Below are 26,264 nucleotides of genomic sequence, written 5' to 3' on the forward strand. Positions count from 1 at the left end.
GGCTGGTAGAATGTAACACCCTGGTTCTAGAGGGCGGTAGAATGTAACACGCCCTGGTTCTAGAGGCTGGTAGAATGTAACACCCTGGTTCTAGAGGTTGGTAGAATGTAACACGCTGGTTCTAGAGGCTGGTAGAATGTAACACCCTGGTTCTAGAGGCTGGTAGAATGTAACACCCTGGTTCTAGAGGTTGGTAGAATGTAACACGCCCTGGTTCTAGAGGCTGGTAGAATGTAACACGCCCTGGTTCTAGAGGCTGGTAGAATGTAACACGCCCTGGTTCTCGAGGTTGGTAGAATGTAACACCCTGGTTCTAGAGGCTGGTAGAATGTAACACGCTGGTTCTAGAGGCTGGTAGAATGTAACACGCTGGTTCTAGAGGCTGGTAGAATGTAACACGCTGGTTCTAGAGGCTGGTAGAATGTAACACGCTGGTTCTAGAGGCTGGTAGAATGTAACACGCTGGTTCTAGAGGCTGGTAGAATGTAACACGCCCTGGTTCTAGAGGCTGGTAGAATGTAACACGCCCTGGTTCTAGAGGCTGGTAGAATGTAACACGCCCTGGTTCTAGAGGCTGGTAGAATGTGACACGCCCTGGTTCTAGAGGTTGGTAGAATGTAACACCCTGGTTCTAGAGGTTGGTAGAATGTAACACGCCCTGGTTCTAGAGGCTGGTAGAATGTAACACGCCCTGGTTCTCGAGGCTGGTAGAATGTAACACCCTGGTTCTAGAGGCTGGTAGAATGTAACACGCTGGTTCTAGAGGCTGGTAGAATGTAACACGCTGGTTCTAGAGGCTGGTAGAATGTAACACCCTGGTTCTAGAGGCTGGTAGAATGTAACACCCTGGTTCTAGAGGCTGGTAGAATGTAACACGCCCTGGTTCTAGAGGCTGGTAGAATGTAACACGCCCTGGTTCTAGAGGCTGGTAGAATGTGACACGCCCTGGTTCTAGAGGTTGGTAGAATGTAACACCCTGGTTCTAGAGGTTGGTAGAATGTAACACCCTGGTTCTAGAGGTTGGTAGAATGTAACACCCTGGTTCTAGAGGCTGGTAGACTGTAACACCCTGGTTCTAGAGGCTGGTAGAATGTAACACCCTGGTTCTAGAGGTTGGTAGAATGTAACACCCTGGTTCTAGAGGTTGGTAGAATGTAACACCCTGGTTCTAGAGGTTGGTAGAATGTAACACCCTGGTTCTAGAGGCTGGTAGAATGTAACACCCTGGTTCTAGAGGTTGGTAGAATGTAACGCCCTGGTTCTAGAGGCTGGTAGAATGTAACGCCCTGGTTCTAGAGGTTGGTAGAGTGTAACGCCCTGGTTCTAGAGGTTGGTAGAATGTAACGCCCTGGTTCTAGAGGTTGGTAGAATGTAACGCCCTGGTTCTAGAGGTTGGTAGAATGTAACGCCCTGGTTCTAGAGGTTGGTAGAATGTAACGCCCTGGTTCTAGAGGTTGGTAGAATGTAACGCCCTGGTTCTAGAGGTTGGTAGAATGTAACACCCTGGTTCTAGAGGTTGGTAGAATGTAACACCCTGGTTCTAGAGGTTGGTAGAATGTAACACGCCCTGGTTCTAGAGGTTGGTAGAATGTAACACCCTGGTTCTAGAGGCTGGTAGAATGTAACACCCTGGTTCTAGAGGTTGGTAGAATGTAACACCCTGGTTCTAGAGGTTGGTAGAATGTAACACCCTGGTTCTAGAGGTTGGTAGAATGTAACACCCTGGTTCTAGAGGCTGGTAGAATGTAACACGCCCTGGTTCTAGAGGCTGGTAGAATGTAACACCCTGGTTCTAGAGGCTGGTAGAATGTAACACCCTGGTTCTAGAGGTTGGTAGAATGTAACACCCTGGTTCTAGAGGTTGGTAGAATGTAACACCCTGGTTCTAGAGGTTGGTAGAATGTAACACCCTGGTTCTAGAGGTTGGTAGAATGTAACACCCTGGTTCTAGAGGTTGGTAGAATGTAACACCCTGGTTCTAGAGGTTGGTAGAATGTAACACCCTGGTTCTAGAGGTTGGTAGAATGTAACACCCTGGTTCTAGAGGTTGGTAGAATGTGACACGCCCTGGTTCTAGAGGTTGGTAGAATGTGACACGCCCTGGTTCTAGAGGCTGGTAGAATGTGACACCCTGGTTCTAGAGGCTGGTAGAATGTAACACCCTGGTTCTAGAGGTTGGTAGAATGTAACACCCTGGTTCTAGAGGCTGGTAGAATGTAACACCCTGGTTCTAGAGGCTGGTAGAATGTAACACCCTGGTTCTAGAGGCTGGTAGAATGTAACACCCTGGTTCTAGAGGTTGGTAGAATGTAACACCCTGGTTCTAGAGGTTGGTAGAATGTAACACCCTGGTTCTAGAGGCTGGTAGAATGTAACACCCTGGTTCTAGAGGCTGGTAGAATGTAACACCCTGGTTCTAGAGGTTGGTAGAATGTAACACCCTGGTTCTAGAGGCTGGTAGAATGTAACACCCTGGTTCTAGAGGCTGGTAGAATGTAACACCCTGGTTCTAGAGGTTGGTAGAATGTAACGCGCCCTGGTTCTAGAGGCTGGTAGAATGTGACACCCTGGTTCTAGAGGTTGGTAGAATGTAACGCACCCTGGTTCTAGAGGCTGGTAGAATGTAACACCCTGGTTCTAGAGGTTGGTAGAATGTAACACCCTGGTTCTAGAGGTTGGTAGAATGTAACACCCTGGTTCTAGAGGCTGGTAGAATGTAACACCCTGGTTCTAGAGGTTGGTAGAATGTAACACCCTGGTTCTAGAGGTGGTGGTCACCCGGCAGAGGCTGGTAGAGCACCCTGGTTCTAGAGGTTGGTAGAATGTAACACCCTGGTTCTAGAGGTTGGTAGAATGTAACACCCTGGTTCTAGAGGTTGGTAGAATGTAACACCCTGGTTCTAGAGGCTGGTAGAATGTAACACCCTGGTTCTAGAGGCTGGTAGAATGTAACACCCTGGTTCTAGAGGTTGGTAGAATGTAACACCCTGGTTCTAGAGGTTGGTAGAATGTAACACCCTGGTTCTAGAGGTTGGTAGAATGTAACACCCTGGTTCTAGAGGTTGGTAGAATGTAACACCCTGGTTCTAGAGGTTGGTAGAATGTAACACCCTGGTTCTAGAGGCTGGTAGAATGTAACACCCTGGTTCTAGAGGCTGGTAGAATGTAACACCCTGGTTCTAGAGGTTGGTAGAATGTAACACCCTGGTTCTAGAGGTTGGTAGAATGTAACACCCTGGTTCTAGAGGTTGGTAGAATGTAACACCCTGGTTCTAGAGGTTGGTAGAATGTAACACCCTGGTTCTAGAGGCTGGTAGAATGTAACACCCTGGTTCTAGAGGTTGGTAGAATGTAACACCCTGGTTCTAGAGGTTGGTAGAATGTAACACCCTGGTTCTAGAGGCTGGTAGAATGTGACCAGTGGTGGGAGTCGTTAGACCCTGTTGTGGCTGAAGTGACCAGAGCTGCCAGCTTGAAAAAAGCATTCATTATACCTGGTTGAGAATCTTTTTGACTAACACTGTACCCCCTCGTTATGAATTTAACCCTACCATGTCTCTCTCTCTCTCTCTCTCTGTCTCTCTCTCTGTCTCTCCGACATCTCTTCAGGCATCAGCCCTGTGCCCATGGCTAACGGGGTGGCGGTGACAGCTGAAGGGCATCTTGCCGGTAAGCCTGGCCTGATCCCCAACGGCGTTCCCAGCGCCGTGGTGCCCTGCAGAGAGGCCGCAGAGAGAGCCCTGGTCGACGGAGGGTTGTGGGTGTCCCCCGTCCAGGACAGCCCCTTCATCGGGTACATTATTGCCATGCACAGGAAGATGGTGGGTACCACATAATATATAGATAGTGTGTTTGTGTGTTGTTTTGGAACAGGAGTCTGGATATTGGTTGGACTCCCTGAGTTGAACATCGTTCTGTTGGATGAGAAAATAACCCAACCACAATATCGCCTGCTACACTACAAAACGACAACTTTTCCTGTCACCAAATGCACATGTATAATCTCTAGAAACTCTACTTGCCGGACGTAAAGTGAAATGTGTCCGTCTGCTATAAAAATAAACCTCTGAATCCATCTTTTGCCCGAACCTCACCATATTCCTGTTGAGTTGAACAGAGTTAGATTTCCTGGTATGAAGTCTCACATGATGTAACGGCAGCTCTCTGTTCAACTCTGTCAATCTCAGCTGATTTCTTTTGGTTTGTTGGTTTTCCCCCCATTCCTGTATGTCCTCTTCCTGTAGATGCGGACGGAGTTGTATTTCCTGTCCAGTCAGAAGAACCGTACCAGTCTGTTTGGGATGCCGCTGATCGTTCCCTGTACGGTTCACACCAGTCAGAAGGACCTGTATGATGCTGTCTGGATACAGGTGACCCGTCTGGCCAGCCCTCTGCCCCCGCAGGAGGCCAGCAACCATGCACAGGACTGGTCAGTACCACACACACACACACACACACACACAGGGCTAGTCTGCAAGTCTCCCCTTGATGTGATGGTTATCTTGATTACCTGCAGGTTGTTAATGAAGTTGTGGTGTGTGTGTTTTATTCCCCTGCTACAGTGATGACAGTATGGGTTACCAGTACCCCTTCACACTGAGAGTGGTGGGGAAAGATGGCAACTCATGTGCCTGGTGTCCCTGGTACAGGTGAGGTGGCCTCCTCCATCATCATCATCATCATCATCATCAAAACACACTTCTGTTACTAGATCTCATTTGTCAGAAACGTGTGTGTGTGTGTGTGTGTGTGTGTGTGTGTGTGTGTGTGTGTGTGTGTGTGTGTGTGCAGGTTCTGTCGAGGCTGTGCGGTGGACTGTACAGAGGACAGGGCCTCGGTAGGAAACGCCTACATAGCTGTTGACTGGGATCCTACAGCCCTACACCTCCGCTACCAGACCTCACAGGAGAGGGTGAGTCATCACATCCTACAGGAAAAGATCACATTCGCATCACATTGCATCACATTGCATCACATCCGCATCACACCCCCACATTCACATCCACATCCACATCACATATTTAGCAGATGTTATTGTGGGTGTAGTGAAATGCTTGTGTTCCTAGCTCCAACAGTGCAGTAATATCTAACAATTCACAACAATAAACACACATCTAAAAGTAAAAGAATGGAATATAGAAATATTAGGACGAGCAATGTCGGAGTGGCATTGACTAAAATACAGTAGAAAAGAATACAGTATATGCATATGAGATGAGTAAAGCCGTATGTAAACATTATTAAAGGGCGGTAAGAAAATTGAAGTGGGGCGGGAGAGGTAAGACAATTGAAGTGGGTCTCAGGTGACCGGTAAGGTGGATGGGATATGAGCCTCTCAAAGCACTTCATGATGACAGAAGTGAGTGCTACGGGGCGATAGTCATTTAGTTCAGTTACCTTTGCCTTCTTGGGTACAGGAACAATGGCGGCCACCTTGAAGCATGTGGGGACAGCAGACTGGGATAGGGATCGATTGAATATGTCCATAAACACTCCAGCCTGCTGGTCTGCGTAAGTTCTGAGGACATGGGTAGGGATGCCGTCTGGGCCGGCAGCCTTGCGAGGGTTAACACGCTTAAATGTCTTACTCGCTCCGGCCACGGAGAAGGAGAGCCCGCAGTCCTTGGTAGTGGGCCGCGTCGACGGCACTGTGTTATCTGCAAAGCGGGTGAAGAAGGTGTTTAGTTTGTCCGGAAGCAAGACGTCGGTGTCCGCGACATGGCTTGTTTTCCCTTTGTAATCCATGATTGTCTGTAGACCCTGCCACATACGTCTTGTCTGAGCCGTTGAATTGCGACTCCGCTTTGTCTCTGTACTGACGTTTTTCCTGTTTCATTGCCTTACGGAAGGAATAACTACACTTTTTGTATTCAACCATATTCCCAGTCAACTTTCCATGGTTAAATGCGGTAGTTCGCGCCTTCAGTTTTGCGCGAATGCTGCCATCTATCCACGGTTTCTGGTTTGGGTAGGGTTTAATAGTCACCGTGGGAACAACATCCCCTATACACTTCCTGATGAACTCAGTCAGCGTGTTCGCGTAAGCGTCTATGTTATTCTCAGAGGCTACCCGGAACATATCCCGGTCTGCGTGATCAAAACAATCTTGAAGCATGGATTCCGATTGGTCAGACCAGCGTTGAATAGACCTTAGCACGGGTACTTCCTGTCTGAGTTTCTGCCTATAGGAACGGAGGAGCAAAATGGAGTTGTGTTCTGATTTGCCGAAGGGAGGGCGGGGGGGAAGGGCCTTTGTAGGCATCTCTGAAAGGCGAGTAGCAGTGATCTAGTGTTTTTCCTAGGCGAGTACTACAGTCAATGTGTTGATAGAACTTCCGTAGCGTTTTCCTCAAATTTGCTTTGTTAAAATTACCAGCTACAATAAATGCGGCCTCAGGATATGTGGTTTCCAGTTTACATCAAATGTATTTATATAGCCCTTCTTACATCAGCTGATATCTCAAAGTGCTGTACAGAAACCCAGCCTAAAACCCTAAACAGCAAGCAATGCAGATGTAGAAGCACGGTGGCTAGGAAAAACTCCCTAGACAGGCCAAAACCTAGGATGAAACCTAGAGAGGAACCAGGCTGTACATAAAGTCCAGTGTAGTTCCTTGAAGGCGTCGTGGTATCGTCTGTCATGTCTTAGGAGCTAGTAGCATAGCCTCCATGTCTGTCATGTCTTAGGAGCTAGTAGCATAGCCCCCATGTCTGTCATGTCTTAGGAGCTAGTAGCATAGCCTCCATGTCTGTCATGTCTTAGGAGCTAGTAGCATAGCCTCCATGTCTGTCATGTCTTAGGAGCTAGTAGCATAGCCTCCATGTCTGTCATGTCTTAGGAGCTAGTAGCATAGCCTCCATGTCTGTCATGTCTTAGGAGCTAGCAGGCAGAGCCTCCATGTCTGTCATGTCTTAGGAGCTAGTAGCATAGCCTCCATGTCTGTCATGTCTTAGGAGCTAGTAGCATAGCCCCGGTCGCATGTCTTAGGAGCTAGTAGCATAGCCTCCATGTCTGTCATGTCTTAGGAGCTAGTAGCATAGCCTCCATGTCTGTCATGTCTTAGGAGCTAGTAGCAAAGCCTCCATGTCTGTCATGTCTTAGGAGCTAGTAGCATAGCCTCCATGTCTGTCATGTCTTAGGAGCTAGTAGCATAGCCTCCATGTCTGTCATGTCTTAGGAGCTAGTAGCATAGCCTCCATGTCTGTCATGTCTTAGGAGCTAGTAGCATAGCCTCCATGTCTGTCATGTCTTAGGAGCTAGTAGCATAGCCTCCAGGTCTGTCATGTCTTAGGAGCTAGTAGCATAGCCTCCAGGTCTGTCGGCCCCATCTTGCCATCCCGGTGCTGGAGATATGTTGAGTATAAGGACACATTTTATTTAACCTTTATTTAATTAGGAAAGTCAGTTAAGAACAAATTCTTCTTTACAATGACAGCCCTACCCCGGCCAAACCCTCCCCTAACCCGGACGACGCTGGGCCAATTGTGCGCCGCCCTAATGGGACTCCCGATCACGGCCGGTTGTGATACAGCCCGGGATCGAACCCGGGTCTGTAGTAACGCTTCTGCGACCCAGTGCCTTAGAACGCTGCGCCACTCGGGAGCACATGATGGCGCCAGAGAACTTTACCCATATCAAATCACATACAGGCTTCCTATCTCCCCTGGCTCTATCCCTGATCTTAGAGGAGCAATGTAGTGAGGAGTCAGTCACAGGCCCCAGTCTGTCTCTGTCCTGTCTAACCCCCTTCTCCCTGTCTCTCTCTGCGTCTCTTTCTCTCTCTCTCTCTCTCTGTCTCTCTTTCTCTCTGTCTCTCTGTCTCTCTCTCTCTGTCTCTCTCTCTGTGTCTCTGTCTCTCTCTCTCTCTCTGTGTCTCTGTCCTCTCTCTCTCTCTCTCTCTGCTCTCTCTCTCTGTCTCTCGATGGAGATAGATAGATAGATAGATAGATAGATAGATAGATAGATAGATAGATAGATGAGCCAGAGTCACAGGCCCCTATCTATCTGTCCCATCTAAACCCCTTCTCCCTGTCTCTCTCTCTCTCTAGATAGTGGAGGAGCACTGTAGTGTGCAGCAGAGTCGCAGGGCCCAGGCTGAGCCCATCAGTCTAGACAGTTGTCTGAAGGCCTTCACCAGTGAGGAGGAGCTGGGAGAAGATGAGCTCTACTACTGCTCCAAGTGCAAGACCCACCGCCTGGCCACCAAGAAACTGGACCTGTGGAGGCTCCCGCCTATACTGGTCAGAACACTGACACACACACACACACACACACACACACACACACACACACACACACACACACACACACACACACTCACACTCACACTCACTGGCTACTGTAGTTGTGATGCTACCAGATACTGTAGTTAGATACTGTATGTTATGATGCTACCACCCATAGTGGTTAGAACACTGACACAGTGTACCCTAGCAAGACTAGTACCCACCATCGCTACAGTACACAGTACCCACCATCGCTACAGTACACAGTACCCACCATCGCTGCAGTACCCACCATCGCTGCAGTACCCACCATCGCTACAGTACCCACCATCGCTACAGTACCCACCATCGCTGCAGTACACAGTACCCACCATCGCTGCAGTACCCACCATCGCTGCAGTACCCACCATCGCTACAGTACACAGTACCCACCATCGCTACAGTACACAGTACCCACCATCGCTGCAGTACCCACCATCGCTACAGTACCCACCATCGCTGCAGTACCCACCATCGCTACAGTACACAGTACCCACCATCGCTACAGTACACAGTACCCACCATCGCTACAGTACCCACCGTCGCTGCAGTACCCACCATCGCTGCAGTACCCACCGTCGCTACAGTACACAGTACCCACCATCGCTACAGTACACAGTACCCACCGTCGCTGCAGTACCCACCTTCGCTGCAGTCCCACCTTCGCTGCAGTACACAGTACCCACCGTCGCTGCAGTACCCACCATCACTGCAGTACCCACCATCGCTGCAGTACACAGTACCCACCGTCGCTGCAGTACCCACCTTCGCTGCAGTACACAGTACCCACCGTCGCTGCAGTACCCACCATCGCTGCAGTACCCACCATCGCTGCAGTACCAGTACCCACCGTCGCTGCAGTACCCACCAGTCGCTGCAGTACCCACCGTCGCTGCAGTACCCACCAGTCAGCTGCAGTACCCACCGTCGCTGCAGTACCCCACCAGTCGCTGCAGTACCCACCATCGTCAGTCCCACCATCGCTGCAGTACCAGTACCCACCATCGCTGCAGTACCCACCATCGCTGCAGTACCCACCATCGCTGCAGTACCCACCATCGCTGCAGTACCCACCATCGCTGCAGTACCCACCATCGCTGCCCAGTACCCACCATCGCTGCAGTACCCACCATCGCTGCAGTACCCACCATCGCTGCAGTACCCACCATCGCTGCAGTACACAGTACCCACCATCGCTGCAGTACCCACCATCGCTACAGTACCCACCATCGCTGCAGTACCCACCATCGCTGCAGTACACAGTACCCACCATCGCTGCAGTACCCACCATCGCTGCAGTACCCACCATCGCTGCAGTACCCACCATCGCTGCAGTACCCACCATCGCTGCAGTACCCACCATCGCTACAGTACCCAGTACCCACCATCGCTGCAGTACCCACCATCGCTGCAGTACCCACCATCGCTACAGTACACAGTACCCACCATCGCTGCAGTACCCACCATCGCTACAGTACCCACCATCGCTGCAGTACACAGTACCCACCATCACTGCAGTACCCACCATCGCTACAGTACACAGTACCCACCATCACTGCAGTACCCACCATCGCTACAGTACACAGTACCCACCATCGCTGCAGTACCCACCATCGCTGCAGTACACAGTACCCACCGTCGCTGCAGTACCCACCATCGCTGCAGTACCCACCATCGCTGCAGTACCCACCATCGCTACAGTACACAGTACCCACCATCGCTGCAGTACCCACCATCGCTGCAGTACCCACCATCGCTACAGGACACAGTACCCACCATCGCTGCAGTACCCACCATCGCTGCAGTACCCACCATCGCTGCAGTACCCACCATCGCTACAGTACACAGTACCCACCATCGCTGCAGTACCCACCATCGCTGCAGTACACAGTACCCACCATCGCTGCAGTACCCACCATCGCTGCAGTACCCACCATCGCTGCAGTACCCACCATCGCTACAGTACCCACCATCGCTGCAGTACCACAGTACCCACCATCGCTGCAGTACCCACCATCACTGCAGTACCCACCATCGCTGCAGTACCCACCATCGCTGCAGTACACAGTACCCACCATCACTGCAGTACCCACCATCGCTACAGTACACCAGTACCCACCATCGCTGCAGTACCCACCATCGCTGCAGTACCCACCATCGCTGCAGTACCCACCATCGCTGCAGTACCCACCATCGCTGCAGTACCCACCATCGCTGCAGTACCCACCATCGCTGCAGTACCCACCATCGCTGCAGTACCCACCATCGCTGCAGTACCCACCATCGCTGCAGTACCCACCATCGCTCAGCCCAGTACCCACCATCGCTGCAGTACCCACCATCGCTGCAGTACCCACCATCGCTGCAGTACCCACCATCGCTGCAGTACCCACCATCGCTGCAGTACCCAGTACCCACCATCGCTGCAGTACCCACCATCGCTGCAGTACCCACCATCGCTGCAGTACCCAGTACCCACCATCGCTGCAGTACCCACCATCGCTGCAGTACCCACCATCGCTGCAGTACCCACCATCGCTGCAGTACCCACCATCGCTGCAGTACCCACCATCGCTGCAGTACCCACCATCGCTGCAGTACCCACCATCGCTGCAGTACCCACCATCGCTGCAGTACCCACCATCGCTGCAGTACCCACCATCGCTGCAGTACCCACCATCGCTGCAGTACCCACCATCGCTGCGTCCAGTACCCACCATCGCTGCAGTACCCACCATCGCTGCAGTACCCACCATCGCTGCAGTACCCACCATCGCTGCAGTACCCACCATCGCTGCAGTACCCACCATCGCTGCAGTACCCACCATCGCTGCAGTACCCACCATCGCTGCAGTACCCACCATCGCTGCAGTACCCACCATCGCTGCAGTACCCACCATCGCTGCAGTACCCACCATCGCTGCAGTACCCACCATCGCTGCAGTACCCACCATCGCTGCAGTACCCACCATCGCTGCAGTACCCACCATCGCTGCAGTACCCACCATCGCTGCAGTACCCAGTACCCACCATCGCTGCAGTACCCACCATCGCTGCAGTACCCACCATCGCTGCAGTACCCACCATCGCTGCAGTACCCACCATCGCTGCAGTACCCACCATCGCTGCAGTACCCACCATCGCTGCAGTACCCCACCATCGCTGCAGTACCCACCATCGCTGCAGTCCCCCACCGCAGTACCCACCATCGCTGCAGTACCCACCATCGCTGCAGTACCCACCATCGCTGCAGTACCCACCATCGCTGCAGTACCCACCATCGCTGCAGTACCCACCATCGCTGCAGTACCCACCATCGCTGCAGTACCCACCATCGCTGCAGTACCCACCATCGCTGCAGTACCCAGTACCCACCATCGCTGCAGTACCCACCATCGCTGCAGTACCCACCATCGCTGCAGTACCCACCATCGCTGCAGTACCCACCATCGCTGCAGTACCCACCATCGCTGCAGTACCCACCATCGCTGCAGTACCCACCATCGCTGCAGTACCCACCATCGCTGCAGTACCCACCATCGCTGCAGTACCCACCATCGCTGCAGTACCCACCATCGCTGCAGTACCCACCATCGCTGCAGTACCCACCATCGCTGCAGTACCCACCATCGCTGCAGTACCCACCATCGCTGCAGTACCCACCATCGCTGCAGTACCCACCATCGCTGCAGTACCCACCATCGCTCAGTACCCACCATCGCTGCAGTACCCACCATCGCTGCAGTACCCACCATCGCTCAGTACACAGTACCCACCATCGCTGCAGTACCAGTACCCACCATCGCTGCAGTACCCACCATCGCTGCAGTACCCACCATCGCTGCAGTACCCACCATCGCTACAGTACCCACCATCGCTGCAGTACCCACCATCGCTGCAGTACCCACCATCGCTGCAGTACCCACCATCGCTGCAGTACCCACCATCGCTGCAGTACCCACCATCACTGCAGTACCCACCATCGCTGCAGTACCCACCATCACTGCAGTACCCACCATCGCTGCAGTACCCACCATCACTGCAGTACCCACCATCGCTGCAGTACACAGTACCCACCATCGCTGCAGTACCCACCATCGCTGCAGTACCCAGTACCCACCATCACTACAGTACCCACCATCGCTGCAGTACCCACCATCTCTGCAGTACCCACCATCGCTACAGTACCCACCATCGCTACAGTACCCACCATCGCTACAGTACCCACCATCGCTACAGTACCCAGTACCCACCATCACTGCAATGTAAACAGAAAGATGAACATCACTTTATTGGTCAATTGCACAAAAAGTCCAACTGAAATGTGACTTCCTCTTTTAAACCAACCCTTCCCAAAGACACACATACATTTAGAGGTTTTGGAGAGGTGGGGGGGGGGGGCTGCCACACTGTGGAGCTGTTGCAGTGGGTGGGGTTAAGTGCCTTGCTGAAGGGCACGATGGGCAGGAAACGGCATCTAGGATTTGATATCAGCAACCCTCCGGTTGCCAACTCACTTGCCGGGCAGATTTTTACCGTTGGACTCGGGCTTCGAACTGGCAACCCCTTCGTTTGCTGGCTCACCTCTCTAACCGCTAGGGTCACCTGACGAACACGTGTCTACACCAGACTGTTTCAACAGTCCATGTTGTTCTTCATCTGCAGATAGTACACCTGAAGAGGTTCCAGTTTGTGAACGGCCGCTGGATCAAGTCTCAGAAGATCGTCCAGTTTCCCAGAGAGAGTTTTGACCCGAGTGTTTACCTGGCTCCCCGGGAGGCGGGGCTTAACGGGCTACACAGTGTGCAGAGCCGTAGCGAGGGGGAGGGGCTACTGAGGATAGGAGGAGGAGAAACCGTGTCCTCTGTCTCCGCCCCTGCTGGGTTCCTCAACATCCTCAAAGGTCTGTCATCTTGTCTACGTTCCCAAATTGCACCCTATTCCCTTTCTAGTGCACTATATAGGGAATAGGGTGCAATTTGGGACACTACTCTCGCACTCTTGTTTCATTCCTGGTTATGTTTCACTCCTGTCTCAATGGAATCTTGCTGTTTTTTGGTCATTCATGTTGATTCCAAGTCCCTGATTAGCTTGATGATTTGCCAAGTCATCTGCAGTAGTTTTCTATTGTTAAACAAACCAGTCCTTCAGAGAGAGGTAATGAAACACCTGAAACCAGTCAAGTATTTCTTTCTATTCATTAGTGTACAACACAATACACCGCATAGCCCATATACCCAGGAAGGATGAGGTAGAGCTGTTTTACTGAGCACCTCTCTCTCTCTCTCTCTCTCTCTTTGTCTGTCTCCACAGCCTCTCCAGCGTCAGGCAGGAAGTCAGCCCCTCCATCCTTCATCAGCCGTACCAGCAGCCCCGGCAGCAGCCCCAAAACAGGAGGAGGCAGTCCAGGGGGCACGGGCAACAGACAGACCCGCCTCAGGCTCCCTCAGCTGGCCAGCCGACACCGCCTCTCCAACAGCAAGGAGAACCTGGAGGGTAGTACCAGGGAGAGGGGCAGCAGCCCTGACACAGAGCCCAGGGAGGGAGCACCGCAGGCGGACACGGACGGTGGGCTCGTGGGTGTGACGCGTGGAGGTTTTGGGGAGGTCAGGGTGAGGAGCGGGCCAGAGATGTCCACCACAGATGTGTCCAGCAGCCTCAGTAATGTCATCGTGATGAATGGGGTCAGTGGTGGCCATAGCAACGAGGTACTAAGCACGGAGCCCAGCACGGACCCAGAGACCACTGCAACAGCCCAGCTGCCCCGAAGAGACAACAGCCTGGAGAACATCTACAACTTATATGCAATTTCAGTGAGTGCTTCCAAAACTGCTTGGAGGTTAGCCTCCTAACCTATGCCTCAGGAAGATTTGATTTAGTTTAATATGAATCAAATCACATTGTATTGGTCACATACACATGGTTAGCAGATGTTAATGCGAGTGTAGTGAAATGCTTGTGCTTCTAGTTCCTGACAGTGCAGTAATATCTAACAAGTCATCTAACAATTCACCAACAACTACCTAATACACACTAATCTAAGTAAAGGAATAAGAATATATAAATATATGGATGGGCAATGACCGAGCGGCATAGGCAAGATGCAATAGACGGTATAAAATACAGTATATACATATGAGATGAGTAATGACAGATATGTAAACATTATTAAAGTGGCCAATGATTTAGAGTCTGTAGGTAGGCAGCAGCCTCTCTGTGTTAGTGATGGCTGTTTAACAGTCTGACGGCCTTGAGATAGAAGCTGTTTTTCAGTCTCTCGGTCCCCGCTTTGATGCCCCTGTACTGACCTCGCCTTCTGGATGATAGCGGGGTGAACAGGCAGTGGCTCGGGTGGTTGTTGGCCTTCCTGTGACATCGGATGTTGTAGGTGTCCTGGAGGGCAGGTAGTTTCTCCCCGGTGATGCTTTGTGCAGACCTCACTACCCTCTGGAGAGCCTTGCGGTTATGGGCGGAGCAGTTGCCGTACCAGGCGGTGATACAGCCCGACAGGATGCTCTCGATTGTGCATCTGTAATAGTTTCAGGGTTTTGGGTGACAAGCCAAATTTCTTCAGCCTCCTGAGGTTGAAGAGGCGCTGTTGCGCCTTCTTCACCACGCTGTCTGTGTGGGTGGACCATTTCAGTTTGTCCGTGATGTGTACGCCAAAGAACTTAACTTTCCACCTTCTCCACTGCTGTCCCATCGATGTGGATAGGGGGGCTGCTCCCTCTGCTGTTTCCTGAAGTCCACGATCATCTCCTTAGTTTTGTTGACGTTGAGTGAGAGGTTGTTTTCCTGACACCACACTCCGAGAGCCCTCACCTCCTCCCTGTAGGCCGTCTCGTTGTTTTTGGTAATCAAGCCCACTACTGTTGTCATCTGAGAACTTAATGATTGAGTTGGAGGCGTGCATGGCCACGCAGTCATGGGTCAACAGGGAGTACAGGAGAGGGCTGAACATGCACCCTTGTGGGGGCCCCTGTGTTGAGGATCAGCGAAGTGGAGATTTGGTGAAGGTTGTTTCCAACCTTCACCACCTGGGGGTGGCCCATCAGGAAGTCCAGGACTCAATTGCACAGGGCAGGGTTCAGACCCAGGGCCTCAAGCTTAATGTTGAGTTTGGAGGGTACTATGGTGTTAAATGCTGAGCTGTAATCGATGAACAGCATTCTTACATAGGTATTCCTCTTGTCCAGATGGGTTAGGGCAGTGTGCAGTGTGATGGAGATTGCATCGTCTGTGGATCTATTGAGACGGTACGCAAATTGAAGTGGGTCTAGGGTACAGAAACAATGGTGGCCCTCTTGAAGCATGTGAAGACAGCAGACTGGGATAGGGATTGATTGAATATGTCCGTAAACACACCAGCCAGCTGGTCTGTGCATGCTCTGAGGACGTGGCTAGGGATGCCATCTGGGCCGGCAGCCTTGCGAGGGTTATAGTTACTTAGATATAGTTAAATACTTCGGGATTAGAAAGTCTCTGAACCAAATGGCACCCTATTCCCTATATAGTGCACTACTTTTGACCAAGACCAATATAGTGCACTACTTTTGACCGGGGCCCATGTTGTGTTAGTAGAAGAAGGTTCTCTCTCTCTCCACAGTGCCATTCAGGTATCATGGGAGGTAATAGGAGGTTCTCTCTCCACAGTGCCATTCAGGTATCATGGGAGGTAATAGGAGGTTCTCTCTCTCTCCACAGTACCATTCAGGTATCATGGGAGGTAATAGCTGGTTCTCTCTCCACAGTACCATTCAGGTATCATGGGGGAGGGGCCCCCCGCCATTCAGGTATCATGGGAGGTAATAGGAGGTTCTCTCTCCACAGTACCATTCAGGTATCATGGGAGGTAATAGGGCCCCCCCGCCCAGGTTCGGGGGTAGGGGTCTCTCTCCACAGTACCATTCAGGTATCATGGGAGGTAATAGGAGGTCTCTCTCCCGCCTCGGTCGGGGGGGGCCTCCCACAGTACCATTCAGGTATCATGGGAGGTAATAGGAGGCTCTCTCTCTCCACAGTACCATTCAGGTATCATGGGAGGTAATAGGAGGTTCTCTCTCCACAGTACCATTCAGGTATCATGGGAGGTAATAGGAGGTTCTCTCTCCACAGTACCATTCAGGTATCATGGGAGGTAATAGGAGGTTCTCTGTCTCTCCACAGTACCATTCAGGTATCATGGGAGGTAATAGCTGGTTCTCTCTCTCTCCACAGTACCATTCAGGTATCATGGGAGGTAATAGGAGGTTCTCTCTCCACAGTACCATTCAGGTATCATGGGAGGTAATAGGAGGTTCTCTCTCCACAGTACCATTCAGGTATCATGGGAGGTAATAGGAGGTTCTCTCTCCACAGTACCATTCAGGCATCATGGGAGGTAATAGGAGGTTCTCTCTCCACAGTACCATTCAGGTATCATGGGAGGTAATAGGAGGTTCTCTCTCTCTCCACAGTACCATTCAGGAATCATGGGAGGTAATAGGAGGTTCTCTCTCCACAGTACCATTCAGGTATCATGGGAGGTAATAGGAGGTTCTCTCTCCACAGTACCATTCAGGTATCATGGGAGGTAATAGGAGGTTCTCTCTCTCTCCACAGTACCATTCAGGTATCATGGGAGGTAATAGGAGGTTCTCTCTCTCTCCACAGTACCATTCAGGTATCATGGGAGGTAATAGGAGGTTCTCTCTCTCTCCACAGTACCATTCAGGTATCATGGGAGGTAATAGGAGGTTCTCTCTGTCTCTCCACAGTACCATTCAGGTATCATGGGAGGTAATAGGAGGTTCTCTCTGTCTCTCCACAGTACCATTCAGGTATCATGGGAGGTAATAGGAGGTTCTCTCTGTCTCTCCACAGTACCATTCAGGTATCATGGGAGGTAATAGGTGGTTCTCTCTCTCTCCACAGTGCCATTCAGGTATCATGGGAGGTAATAGGAGGTTATCTCTCTCTCCACAGTACCATTCAGGCATCATGGGAGGTAATAGGAGGTTCTCTCTCTCTCCACAGTACCATTCAGGCATCATGGGAGGTAATAGGAGGTTCTCTCTCTCTCCACAGTACCATTCAGGTATCATGGGAGGTAATAGGAGGTTCTCTCTCCACAGTACCATTCAGGTATCATGGGAGGTAATAGGAGGTTCTCTCTCCACAGTACCATTCAGGTATCATGGGAGGTAATAGGAGGTTATCTCTCTCTCCACAGTACCATTCAGGTATCATGGGAGGTAATAGGAGGTTCTCTCTCTCTCCACAGTACCATTCAGGTATCATGGGAGGTAATAGGAGGTTCTCTCTCTCTCCACAGTGCCATTCAGGTATCATGGGAGGTAATAGGAGGTTCTCTCTGTCTCTCCACAGTACCATTCAGGTATCATGGGAGGTAATAGGAGGTTCTCTCTCTCTCCACAGTACCATTCAGGTATCATGGGAGGTAATAGGAGGTTCTCTCTCCACAGTACCATTCAGGTATCATGGGAGGTAATAGGAGGTTCTCTCTCTCTCCACAGTACCATTCAGGCATCATGGGAGGTAATAGGAGGTTCTCTCTCCACAGTGCCATTCAGGTATCATGGGAGGTAATAGGAGGTTCTCTCTGTCTCTCCACAGTACCATTCAGGTATCATGGGAGGTAATAGGAGGTTCTCTCTCCACAGTACCATTCAGGCATCATGGGAGGTAATAGGAGGTTCTCTGTCTCTCCACAGTACCATTCAGGTATCATGGGAGGTAATAGGAGGTTCTCTGTCTCTCCACAGTACCATTCAGGTATCATGGGAGGTAATAGGAGGTTATCTCTCCACAGTACCATTCAGGCATCATGGGAGGTAATAGGAGGTTCTCTGTCTCTCCACAGTACCATTCAGGTATCATGGGAGGTAATAGGAGGTTCTCTGTCTCTCCACAGTACCATTCAGGTATCATGGGAGGTAATAGGAGGTTCTCTCTCTCTCCACAGTACCATTCAGGTATCATGGGAGGTAATAGGAGGTTCTCTCTCTCTCCACAGTCCATTCAGGCATCATGGGAGGTAATAGGGGTTCTCTCTCCACAGTGCCATTCAGGTATCATGGGAGGTAATAGGAGGTTCTCTCTCTCTCCACAGTACCATTCAGGTATCATGGGAGGTAATAGGAGGTTCTCTGTCTCTCCACAGTACCATTCAGGTATCATGGGAGGTAATAGGAGGTTCTCTCTCTCTCCACAGTACCATTCAGGTATCATGGGAGGTAATAGGAGGTTCTCTCTCCACAGTACCATTCAGGTATCATGGGAGGTAATAGGAGGTTCTCTCTCCACAGTACCATTCAGGCATCATGGGAGGTAATAGGAGGTTCTCTCTCCACAGTACCATTCAGGTATCATGGGAGGTAATAGGAGGTTATCTCTCTCTCCACAGTACCATTCAGGTATCATGGGAGGTAATAGGAGGTTCTCTCTCCACAGTGCCATTCAGGTATCATGGGAGGTAATAGGTGGTTCTCTCTCCACAGTACCATTCAGGTATCATGGGAGGTAATAGGAGGTTCTCTCTCTCTCCACAGTACCATTCAGGTATCATGGGAGGTAATAGGAGGTTCTCTGTCTCTCCACAGTACCATTCAGGTATCATGGGAGGTAATAGGTGGTTCTCTCTCCACAGTACCATTCAGGTATCATGGGAGGTAATAGGTGGTTCTCTCTCCACAGTGCCATTCAGGTATCATGGGAGGTAATAGGAGGTTCTCTCTCTCTCCACAGTACCATTCAGGTATCATGGGAGGTAATAGGAGGTTCTCTCTCTCTCCACAGTACCATTCAGGTATCATGGGAGGTAATAGGAGGTTCTCTCTGTCTCTCCACAGTGCCATTCAGGTATCATGGGAGGTAATAGGTGGTTCTCTCTCTCTCCACAGTACCATTCAGGTATCATGGGAGGTAATAGGAGGTTCTCTCTCTCTCCACAGTACCATTCAGGTATCATGGGAGGTAATAGGAGGTTTCTCTCTCTCCACAGTACCATTCAGGTATCATGGGAGGTAATAGGAGGTTCTCTCTGTCTCTCCACAGTACCATTCAGGTATCATGGGAGGTAATAGGAGGTTCTCTCTCTCTCCACAGTACCATTCAGGTATCATGGGAGGTAATAGGAGGTTCTCTTCTCTCCACAGTACCATTCAGGTATCATGGGAGGTAATAGGAGGTTCTCTCTCTCTCCACAGTACCATTCAGGTATCATGGGAGGTAATAGGTGGTTCTCTTCTCTCCACAGTACCATTCAGGTATCATGGGAGGTAATAGGAGGTTCTCTCTCTCTCCACAGTACCATTCAGGTATCATGGGAGGTAATAGGAGGTTCTCTCTGTCTCTCCACAGTGCCATTCAGGTATCATGGGAGGTAATAGGAGGTTCTCTCTCTCTCCACAGTACCATTCAGGTATCATGGGAGGTAATAGGAGGTTCTCTCTCTCTCCACAGTACCATTCAGGTATCATGGGAGGTAATAGGAGGTTCTCTCTCTCTCTCCACAGTACCATTCAGGTATCATGGGAGGTAATAGGAGGTTCTCTCTCTCTCTCCACAGTGCCATTCAGGTATCATGGGAGGAGGACATTATGTGACCTATGCCAAAAACCCCAACAACAAATGGTACTGTTACAACGACAGCAGCTGTAAGGTAAGAACACACACACACACACACACACACACACACACACACACACCACACACACACACCCCCCTCGACTAATAATTTTAAAGACAAAACAAGACATTTTAAAGTGCGTACTTGTTTTGCGTATCCTCCCTAGGAAGTGCACTCAGAGGAGATGGACACGGACTCCGCCTACATCCTGTTCTATGAGCAGCAGGGAGTGGACTTCTCTCAGTTCCTGCCGAAGACTGACGGCAAGAAGATGGCCGACACCACTAGCATGGACGAGGACTTTGAGTCTGACTACAAGAAGTACTGTGTCCTTCAGTGATCAGGATCCCACAGTCTTCCACCTACCTTCCGCTCAACCGTCAACACTATGCCTGGAACTCTGGACTGTCGGACTCAGCCAGCCCCGTACGGAAAGGACACAGGGCTTCTTCAGCCAGTCTCAACTGGGCGCCAGGAAGCACAAAATGGTGTCTTTTGGTCGAGTCATCACAAACTGAACCACTTGAATGCCGGACCGGTTGTCATGATACCCCCCCTGTTGTTTTGTCAAGAGAACAACATTGATGCCCCATTTCTTTTTTAAAGCACTAAGCTGTTGCACATTGAGCCTGAGGAAACCCACCCTCGGTGTGTGTGTGTGTGTGTGTGTGTGTGTGTGTGTGTGTGTGTGTGTGTGTGTGTGTGTGTGTGTGTGTGTGTGTGTGTGTGAGAGAGAGATTGTCAGCACATGAGCTGATATTGCTTCCTTGTTGTGCATATTTGTCCCCTGCAGCCATCAAAACATGTCCAAATACCTACATAATGTCTGTCTCTATAACTCGCTATACAGAAACGGTAATGTAGAGATTATACTGTGTTATTTTATCGATAAAAGGGGTTCTCCAAATGTTCTTATTTTCCTTCTTCAGTAATGATACTGTCATTTAAAAAAAAAAAAACTCATAATGCTACCTCACTGCATTTCATTGGCCAATTGGAACGGTCAAATATTTGTGACAGTATTAAAACCTCACCCACTTCCTCCTTTTGATTATCCCACAAAATTGAGGGGTTTGACCTTTAATTTGGCCCTTGCCAGGCAACTGCCTAAAACAAAAATGTGCAATTGCTGATCAACATCGAATGACTTTAGGGGCGTTCATTGTTGTCATTTTAACTCACAAGCTTGAGTTTAAATCTTGGTTATGTTGTGGACAGGTGCCATAAAGGATGTTTCAAAGATAATATATAAATACATATTTGTATTGTTTTCTCTTTCTCCAAAGAGTTATTTTTATCATTGCAATTATTTTTGTATGTACATTTGGTTAATTTAAGGGTTGTTCTCATCTCTGTCTACAGAACGTCTCTGTCTGTTTACAGAACGTCTCGTCTCTGTCTGTCTACAGAACGTCTCGTCTCGTCTCTGTCTACAGAACGTCTCGTCTCTGTTTACAGAACGTCTCGTCTCGTCTCTGTTTACAGAACGTCTCGTCTCTGTCTACAGAACGTCTCGTCTCTGTCTACAGAACGTCTCGTCTCTGTCTACAGAACGTCTCGTCTGTCTACAGAACGTCTCGTCTCTGTCTACAGAACGTCTCGTCTCTGTCTACAGAACGTCTCGTCTCTGTCTACAGAACGTCCCGTCTCTGTCTGTCTACAGAACGTCCCGTCTCTGTCTGTCTACAGAACGTCCCGTCTCTGTCTGTCTACAGAACGTCCCGTCTCTGTCTGTCTACAGAACGTCCCGTCTCTGTCTGTCTACAGAACGTCCCGTCTCTGTCTGTCTACAGAACGTCCCGTCTCTGTCTGTCTACAGAACGTCCCGTCTCTGTCTGTCTACAGAACGTCTCGTCTCTGTCTGTCTACAGAACGTCTCTGTCTGTCTACAGAACGTTGTAGGGGGCCACTCTGAGACTGTAAATCAATAGGGCCACATGACTCCCTTGTGCACTACTTTTGACCAGGGCCCTGGTCAGAAATAGTGCACTACTGAAGAGTACCTTCACAAAGTGTTCATACCCCTTGACTTATTCCACATTTTGTAGTGTTACAGCCTTTTTTCCCCCCCTCACCCATCTACACACAATACCCCATAATGACAAAGTGAGGGGGAAAAAATCTGAAATGTTTGCAACTTTATTGAAAATGAAATATGTAATTTATATAAGTATTCACACCCCTGAGTCAATACGTATTATAGTCACCTTTGGCAGCGGTTACAGTTGAGTCTTTCTGGGTAAGTCTTGTGTCAAACTCATTCCACGGAGGGCCCAGTGTCTTGCAGGTTTTTGCTCCTCCCTTGTACTTGATTGTAAGGAACTCTCCTCACCTGGTCGTCTAGGTCTCAGTAAGGAACTCTCCTCACCTGGTCGTCTAGGTCTCAGTAAGGAACTCCCCTCACCTGGTTGTCTAGGTCTCAGTAAGGAACTCTCCTCACCTGGTTGTCTAGGTCTCAGTAAGGAACTCCCCTCACCTGGTTGTCTAGGTCTCAGTAAGGAACTCTCCTCACCTGGTTGTCTAGGTCTCAGTAAGGAACTCCCCTCACCTGGTTGTCTAGGTCTCAGTAAGGAACTCTCCTCACCTGGTCGTCTAGGTCTCAGTAAGGAACTCCCCTCACCTGGTTGTCTAGGTCTCAGTAAGGAACTCTCCTCACCTGGTTGTCTAGGTCTCAGTAAGGAACTCTCCTCACCTGGTTGTCTAGGTCTCAGTAAGGAACTCTCCTCACCTGGTCGTCTAGGTCTCAGTAAGGAACTCCCCTCACCTGGTTGTCTAGGTCTCAGTAAGGAACTCTCCTCACCTGGTTGTCTAGGTCTTAATTGAAAGGAAAAACTGACAACACGTAGACACTAGACCCTCCGTGGAATGAGTTTGACACACCTGCTCTAAGAGCTTTGCACACCTGGATTGTACAATATTTGTACATTATTCTTTAAAAAATTCTTCAAGCTCTGTCAAGATGGTTGTTGAGCATCGCTAGACAGCCATTTTCAAGTCTTGCCATAGATTTTCAAGACAAAACGACTTAGTCCAGTCAGGAACATTCAATGTCATCTTGGTAAGCAACTCCAGTGTATTTGTGTTTTAGGTTATTGTCCTGCTGAAAGGTGAATTCATCTCCCAGTGTCTGGTGGAAAGCAGACTGAACCAGGTTTTCCTCTAGGATTTAGCCTGTGCTTAGCTCTGTTCCATTTCTTTTTATCCTAAAAAACTCCTTGGTCCTTGCCGATGACAAGCATACCCATAACATGATGCAGCCACCACCATGCTTGAAAATATAAAGAGTGGTACTCAGTGTTGTGTTGGATTTGCCCCAAACATAAGGCTTTGTATTCAGGACATAAGTTCCTTTCTTTGCCACATTTTCTGCAGTATTACTTAAGTACCTTGTTGCAAACAGGATGCATGTTTTAAATATTTGTATTCTGTATAGGCTTCCTTCTTTCCACTCTGTCATTTAGGTTAGTGTTGTGAAGTAACTACAATGTTGTTGATCCATCCTCAGTTTTCTCCTATCACAGCCATTAAACTCTGTAACTGTTTTAAAGTCACCATTGGCCTCATGGTGAAATCCCTGAGCAGTTTCCTTCCTCTCCGACAACTGAGTTAGGAAGGACGCCTGTATCTTTGTTGTGACAGCGTGTGTTGATACACCATCCAAAGTGTAATCAATAACTTCACCATGCTCAAAGGGATATTCAGCGATTGCTTATTATTTTTACCCATCTACCAATCAATCCTTCTTTACGAGGCATTGGAAAACCTCCCTGGTCTTTGTGGTTGAATATGTTTTTGAAATTCACCGCTCGACTGAGGGACCATACAGATAATTGTACTGTATGTGTGGGCTACAGAGATGAGGTAGTCATTCAAAAATCATGTTAAACACTATTTATATATATGAATACTTATTGACTCAAGACATTTCAGCTTTTCATTTTTAATTAATTTGTAAACATTTCTAAAAGCATTATTTTTCTTTTGATATTGTGTGTAGGCAAGTGATAAACAATATATATTTTATTCCATTTTAAAATCAGGCTGAAACACAAAATATGGACGAAGTCAAGAGGTGTGAATACTTTTCCCGAAACTCTGTATTCGAGGAATAGGGTGTCATTTCTGATGCCTTGCGTCACATTTTCCATGCGATTGGTGAGCTAGTGTCCTCATCACTCTGTTCCCTAAACAATCATATGTTTTTACCATTACCATCAGCTGCTAGATAAAATAATCTGTCGTAAAACACTACTCGAAAGGTGTGTTGTCATATGGGTGGCAGGGTAGCCAAGTGGTTAGAGCGTTGGACTAGTAACCGAAAGGTTGCAAGATCGAATCCCTGAGCTGACAAGGTACAAATCTGTCGTTCTGCCCCTGAACAAGGCAGTTAACCCACTGTTCCTAGGCTGTCATTGTAAATATGAATTTGTTCTTTAACTGACTTGCCTAGTTAAATTTAAAAAATATGGTCTTCCTAGCACTGTCATACGAATGACATAACATGTCATAACCCACGGTAGCAGATGTTGTGTCGAGCGACCTTCTTTTCAGATCACCACTGTGAACAGATGTCTGTTTTCTCACCTGGAGAACAACTGAATGTTTTGATGGTTTTCATTTATTTATGATTTTAGCTGTGAAAGGGTCTCTCTTATAGTGAAGTTTTCTCCCAGCATCATTCAAGAGAATGTTAGGTGATTTTAAATCCAACTGTTGTTGCTGCCCTATTTGTGAGGAGGGGGATAGGCTGCTGCCCTATTTGTGAGGAGGGGGATAGGCTGCTGCCCTATTTGTGAGGAGGGGGATAGGCTGCTGCCCTATTTGTGAGGAGGGGGATAGGCTGCTGCCCTATTTGTGAGGAGGGGGATAGGCTGCTGCCCTATTTGTGAGGAGGGGGATAGGCTGATCGTCATTGATTCGCTGGATGAAGTGTTTATTTTTCTTTGTGAGACTAATGTAAAAATTGCATTACTGAACGTTCTTTTGTATTTAAAAAATATATATATATTTCTCCCCACCCCCCACTGTAAAACGATGTCTAACTATTGAATATTGTAGAGAGAGAGGGAGAGAATGTTGTCCCCAACATTTTAAAATACATCACTTCACTCAAAGGGAACTGTTTTGTGGCGATCAGAACAGGCCCATGTTCCAATGTTTATACAAGCATAGCACTTAGAATGCCTGCTTCATTACCAAGTTAGTGTGGATATCTGAACTGCTTTCTACAAATGGCACCTTATACCCTATGTAGTGCCCTATTTTGGACTTGGTTTGTAGTGACTCTGAACGTACCTGTTGCTGCTGGGCTACATGCGCCCTGTTTTAAGCGAGACGGGAAAATGAGGTCTGTGTCTGAAATGGCACCATATTCCCTAATGTAATTCCTTATAATCGTGCACTGCTTTTGACTAGGGCCCGTAGGGCTCTGGTCAAAAGTAGTGCACTGTGTACAGAATAGGGTGCTGTTTGGGACAAAACCGATCTATACCAGGCTTGTACCACCATCTTCAGTCCTCTTGTACCAGCAAGCACAGAGACGACCAGCCTGTAACCCTGCCTCATTCCACGGTTTGTTCACTTCAGATTCAGTCAGTTAAATGTTCTGATTCCAGGCTGATGTCTTCTTTTAAAACACTCATATGAGCATTTCAATCCCGTACAGAACCAGGGTTAATGTATTAACTGAACAGTGAACACCCCTCGCTCTGTGGCAGTATGGTATGACCCGTTGACAGGTAGTCTACTACTGAAGTTGTTTTTCCACGTCTTCCTTTATTTTTGATGGATCGGGGGAAAAATATGTATTTAATGAAATTACTTTTTTGTTTGTTTTGTAAAAATAACATTGCACTGACTTTGAAAATGTACATCAAGTGTTTTGTAAATAATCCATTTAAAATGGATGTATTTGAATATGAACTGTAAAAAAATAAAATAATAATAATGTAGTTGTATATGGAGTGATGATACTGTTGATCTGTAACTAAGCAACACATTCAATAAATCAGATGCAATTAAGGAATTCAGTTAATGGGTTGGTTTGTGTGTGTGAAGAGTGTGGGAGGGCTCCAATCATGCTTGCAGCAGGCACAGCCTGTGAGTTGAGTTGGTGTATGTGAGAGGAAACCACAGCCCTCTACTGAAGCCCGGGTCTCTTTCTGTGAGTTGAGTTAGTCGACAGTGCCTTCGGGAAAGTATTCAGACCTCTTGACTTTTTTTCCCACATGGTTACGTTACAGCCTTATTCTAAAATATATCTTTTTTTCCCCCTCATCCTTCTACACACAATACCCCATAATGACAAAGCAAAAAAAAAACATTTTTTTTTAGAAATGTTTGCTAATTTATCAAAATAACAAAACTATCA

At 48.9% G+C, this 26,264-nt stretch overlaps 1 protein-coding gene across 1 annotated transcript in view; it reads left to right on the forward strand.

Moving 5' to 3' along the window:
• The window catches only part of LOC106613358 (ubiquitin carboxyl-terminal hydrolase 32), a 93,116-nt gene extending 67,193 nt beyond the window's left edge, over positions 1-25,923 (forward strand). The window contains 11 exon segments of the mRNA XM_082955556.1: positions 3,610-3,821; positions 4,245-4,429; positions 4,563-4,649; positions 4,792-4,912; positions 8,050-8,241; positions 12,931-13,168; positions 13,579-14,078; positions 15,872-16,026; positions 19,523-19,532; positions 19,835-19,927; positions 20,061-25,923. Coding sequence (XP_082811682.1) covers positions 3,610-3,821; positions 4,245-4,429; positions 4,563-4,649; positions 4,792-4,912; positions 8,050-8,241; positions 12,931-13,168; positions 13,579-14,078; positions 15,872-16,026; positions 19,523-19,532; positions 19,835-19,927; positions 20,061-20,234 — 1,967 coding nt within the window. The 3' untranslated portion in view covers positions 20,235-25,923.
• The last annotated feature ends 341 nt before the right edge of the window (positions 25,924-26,264 follow it).

Source organism: Salmo salar, chromosome 09 (genome assembly GCF_965601325.2).
Source record: "Salmo salar chromosome 09, fSalSal1, whole genome shotgun sequence".
Taxonomy (NCBI): domain Eukaryota; kingdom Metazoa; phylum Chordata; class Actinopteri; order Salmoniformes; family Salmonidae; genus Salmo; species Salmo salar.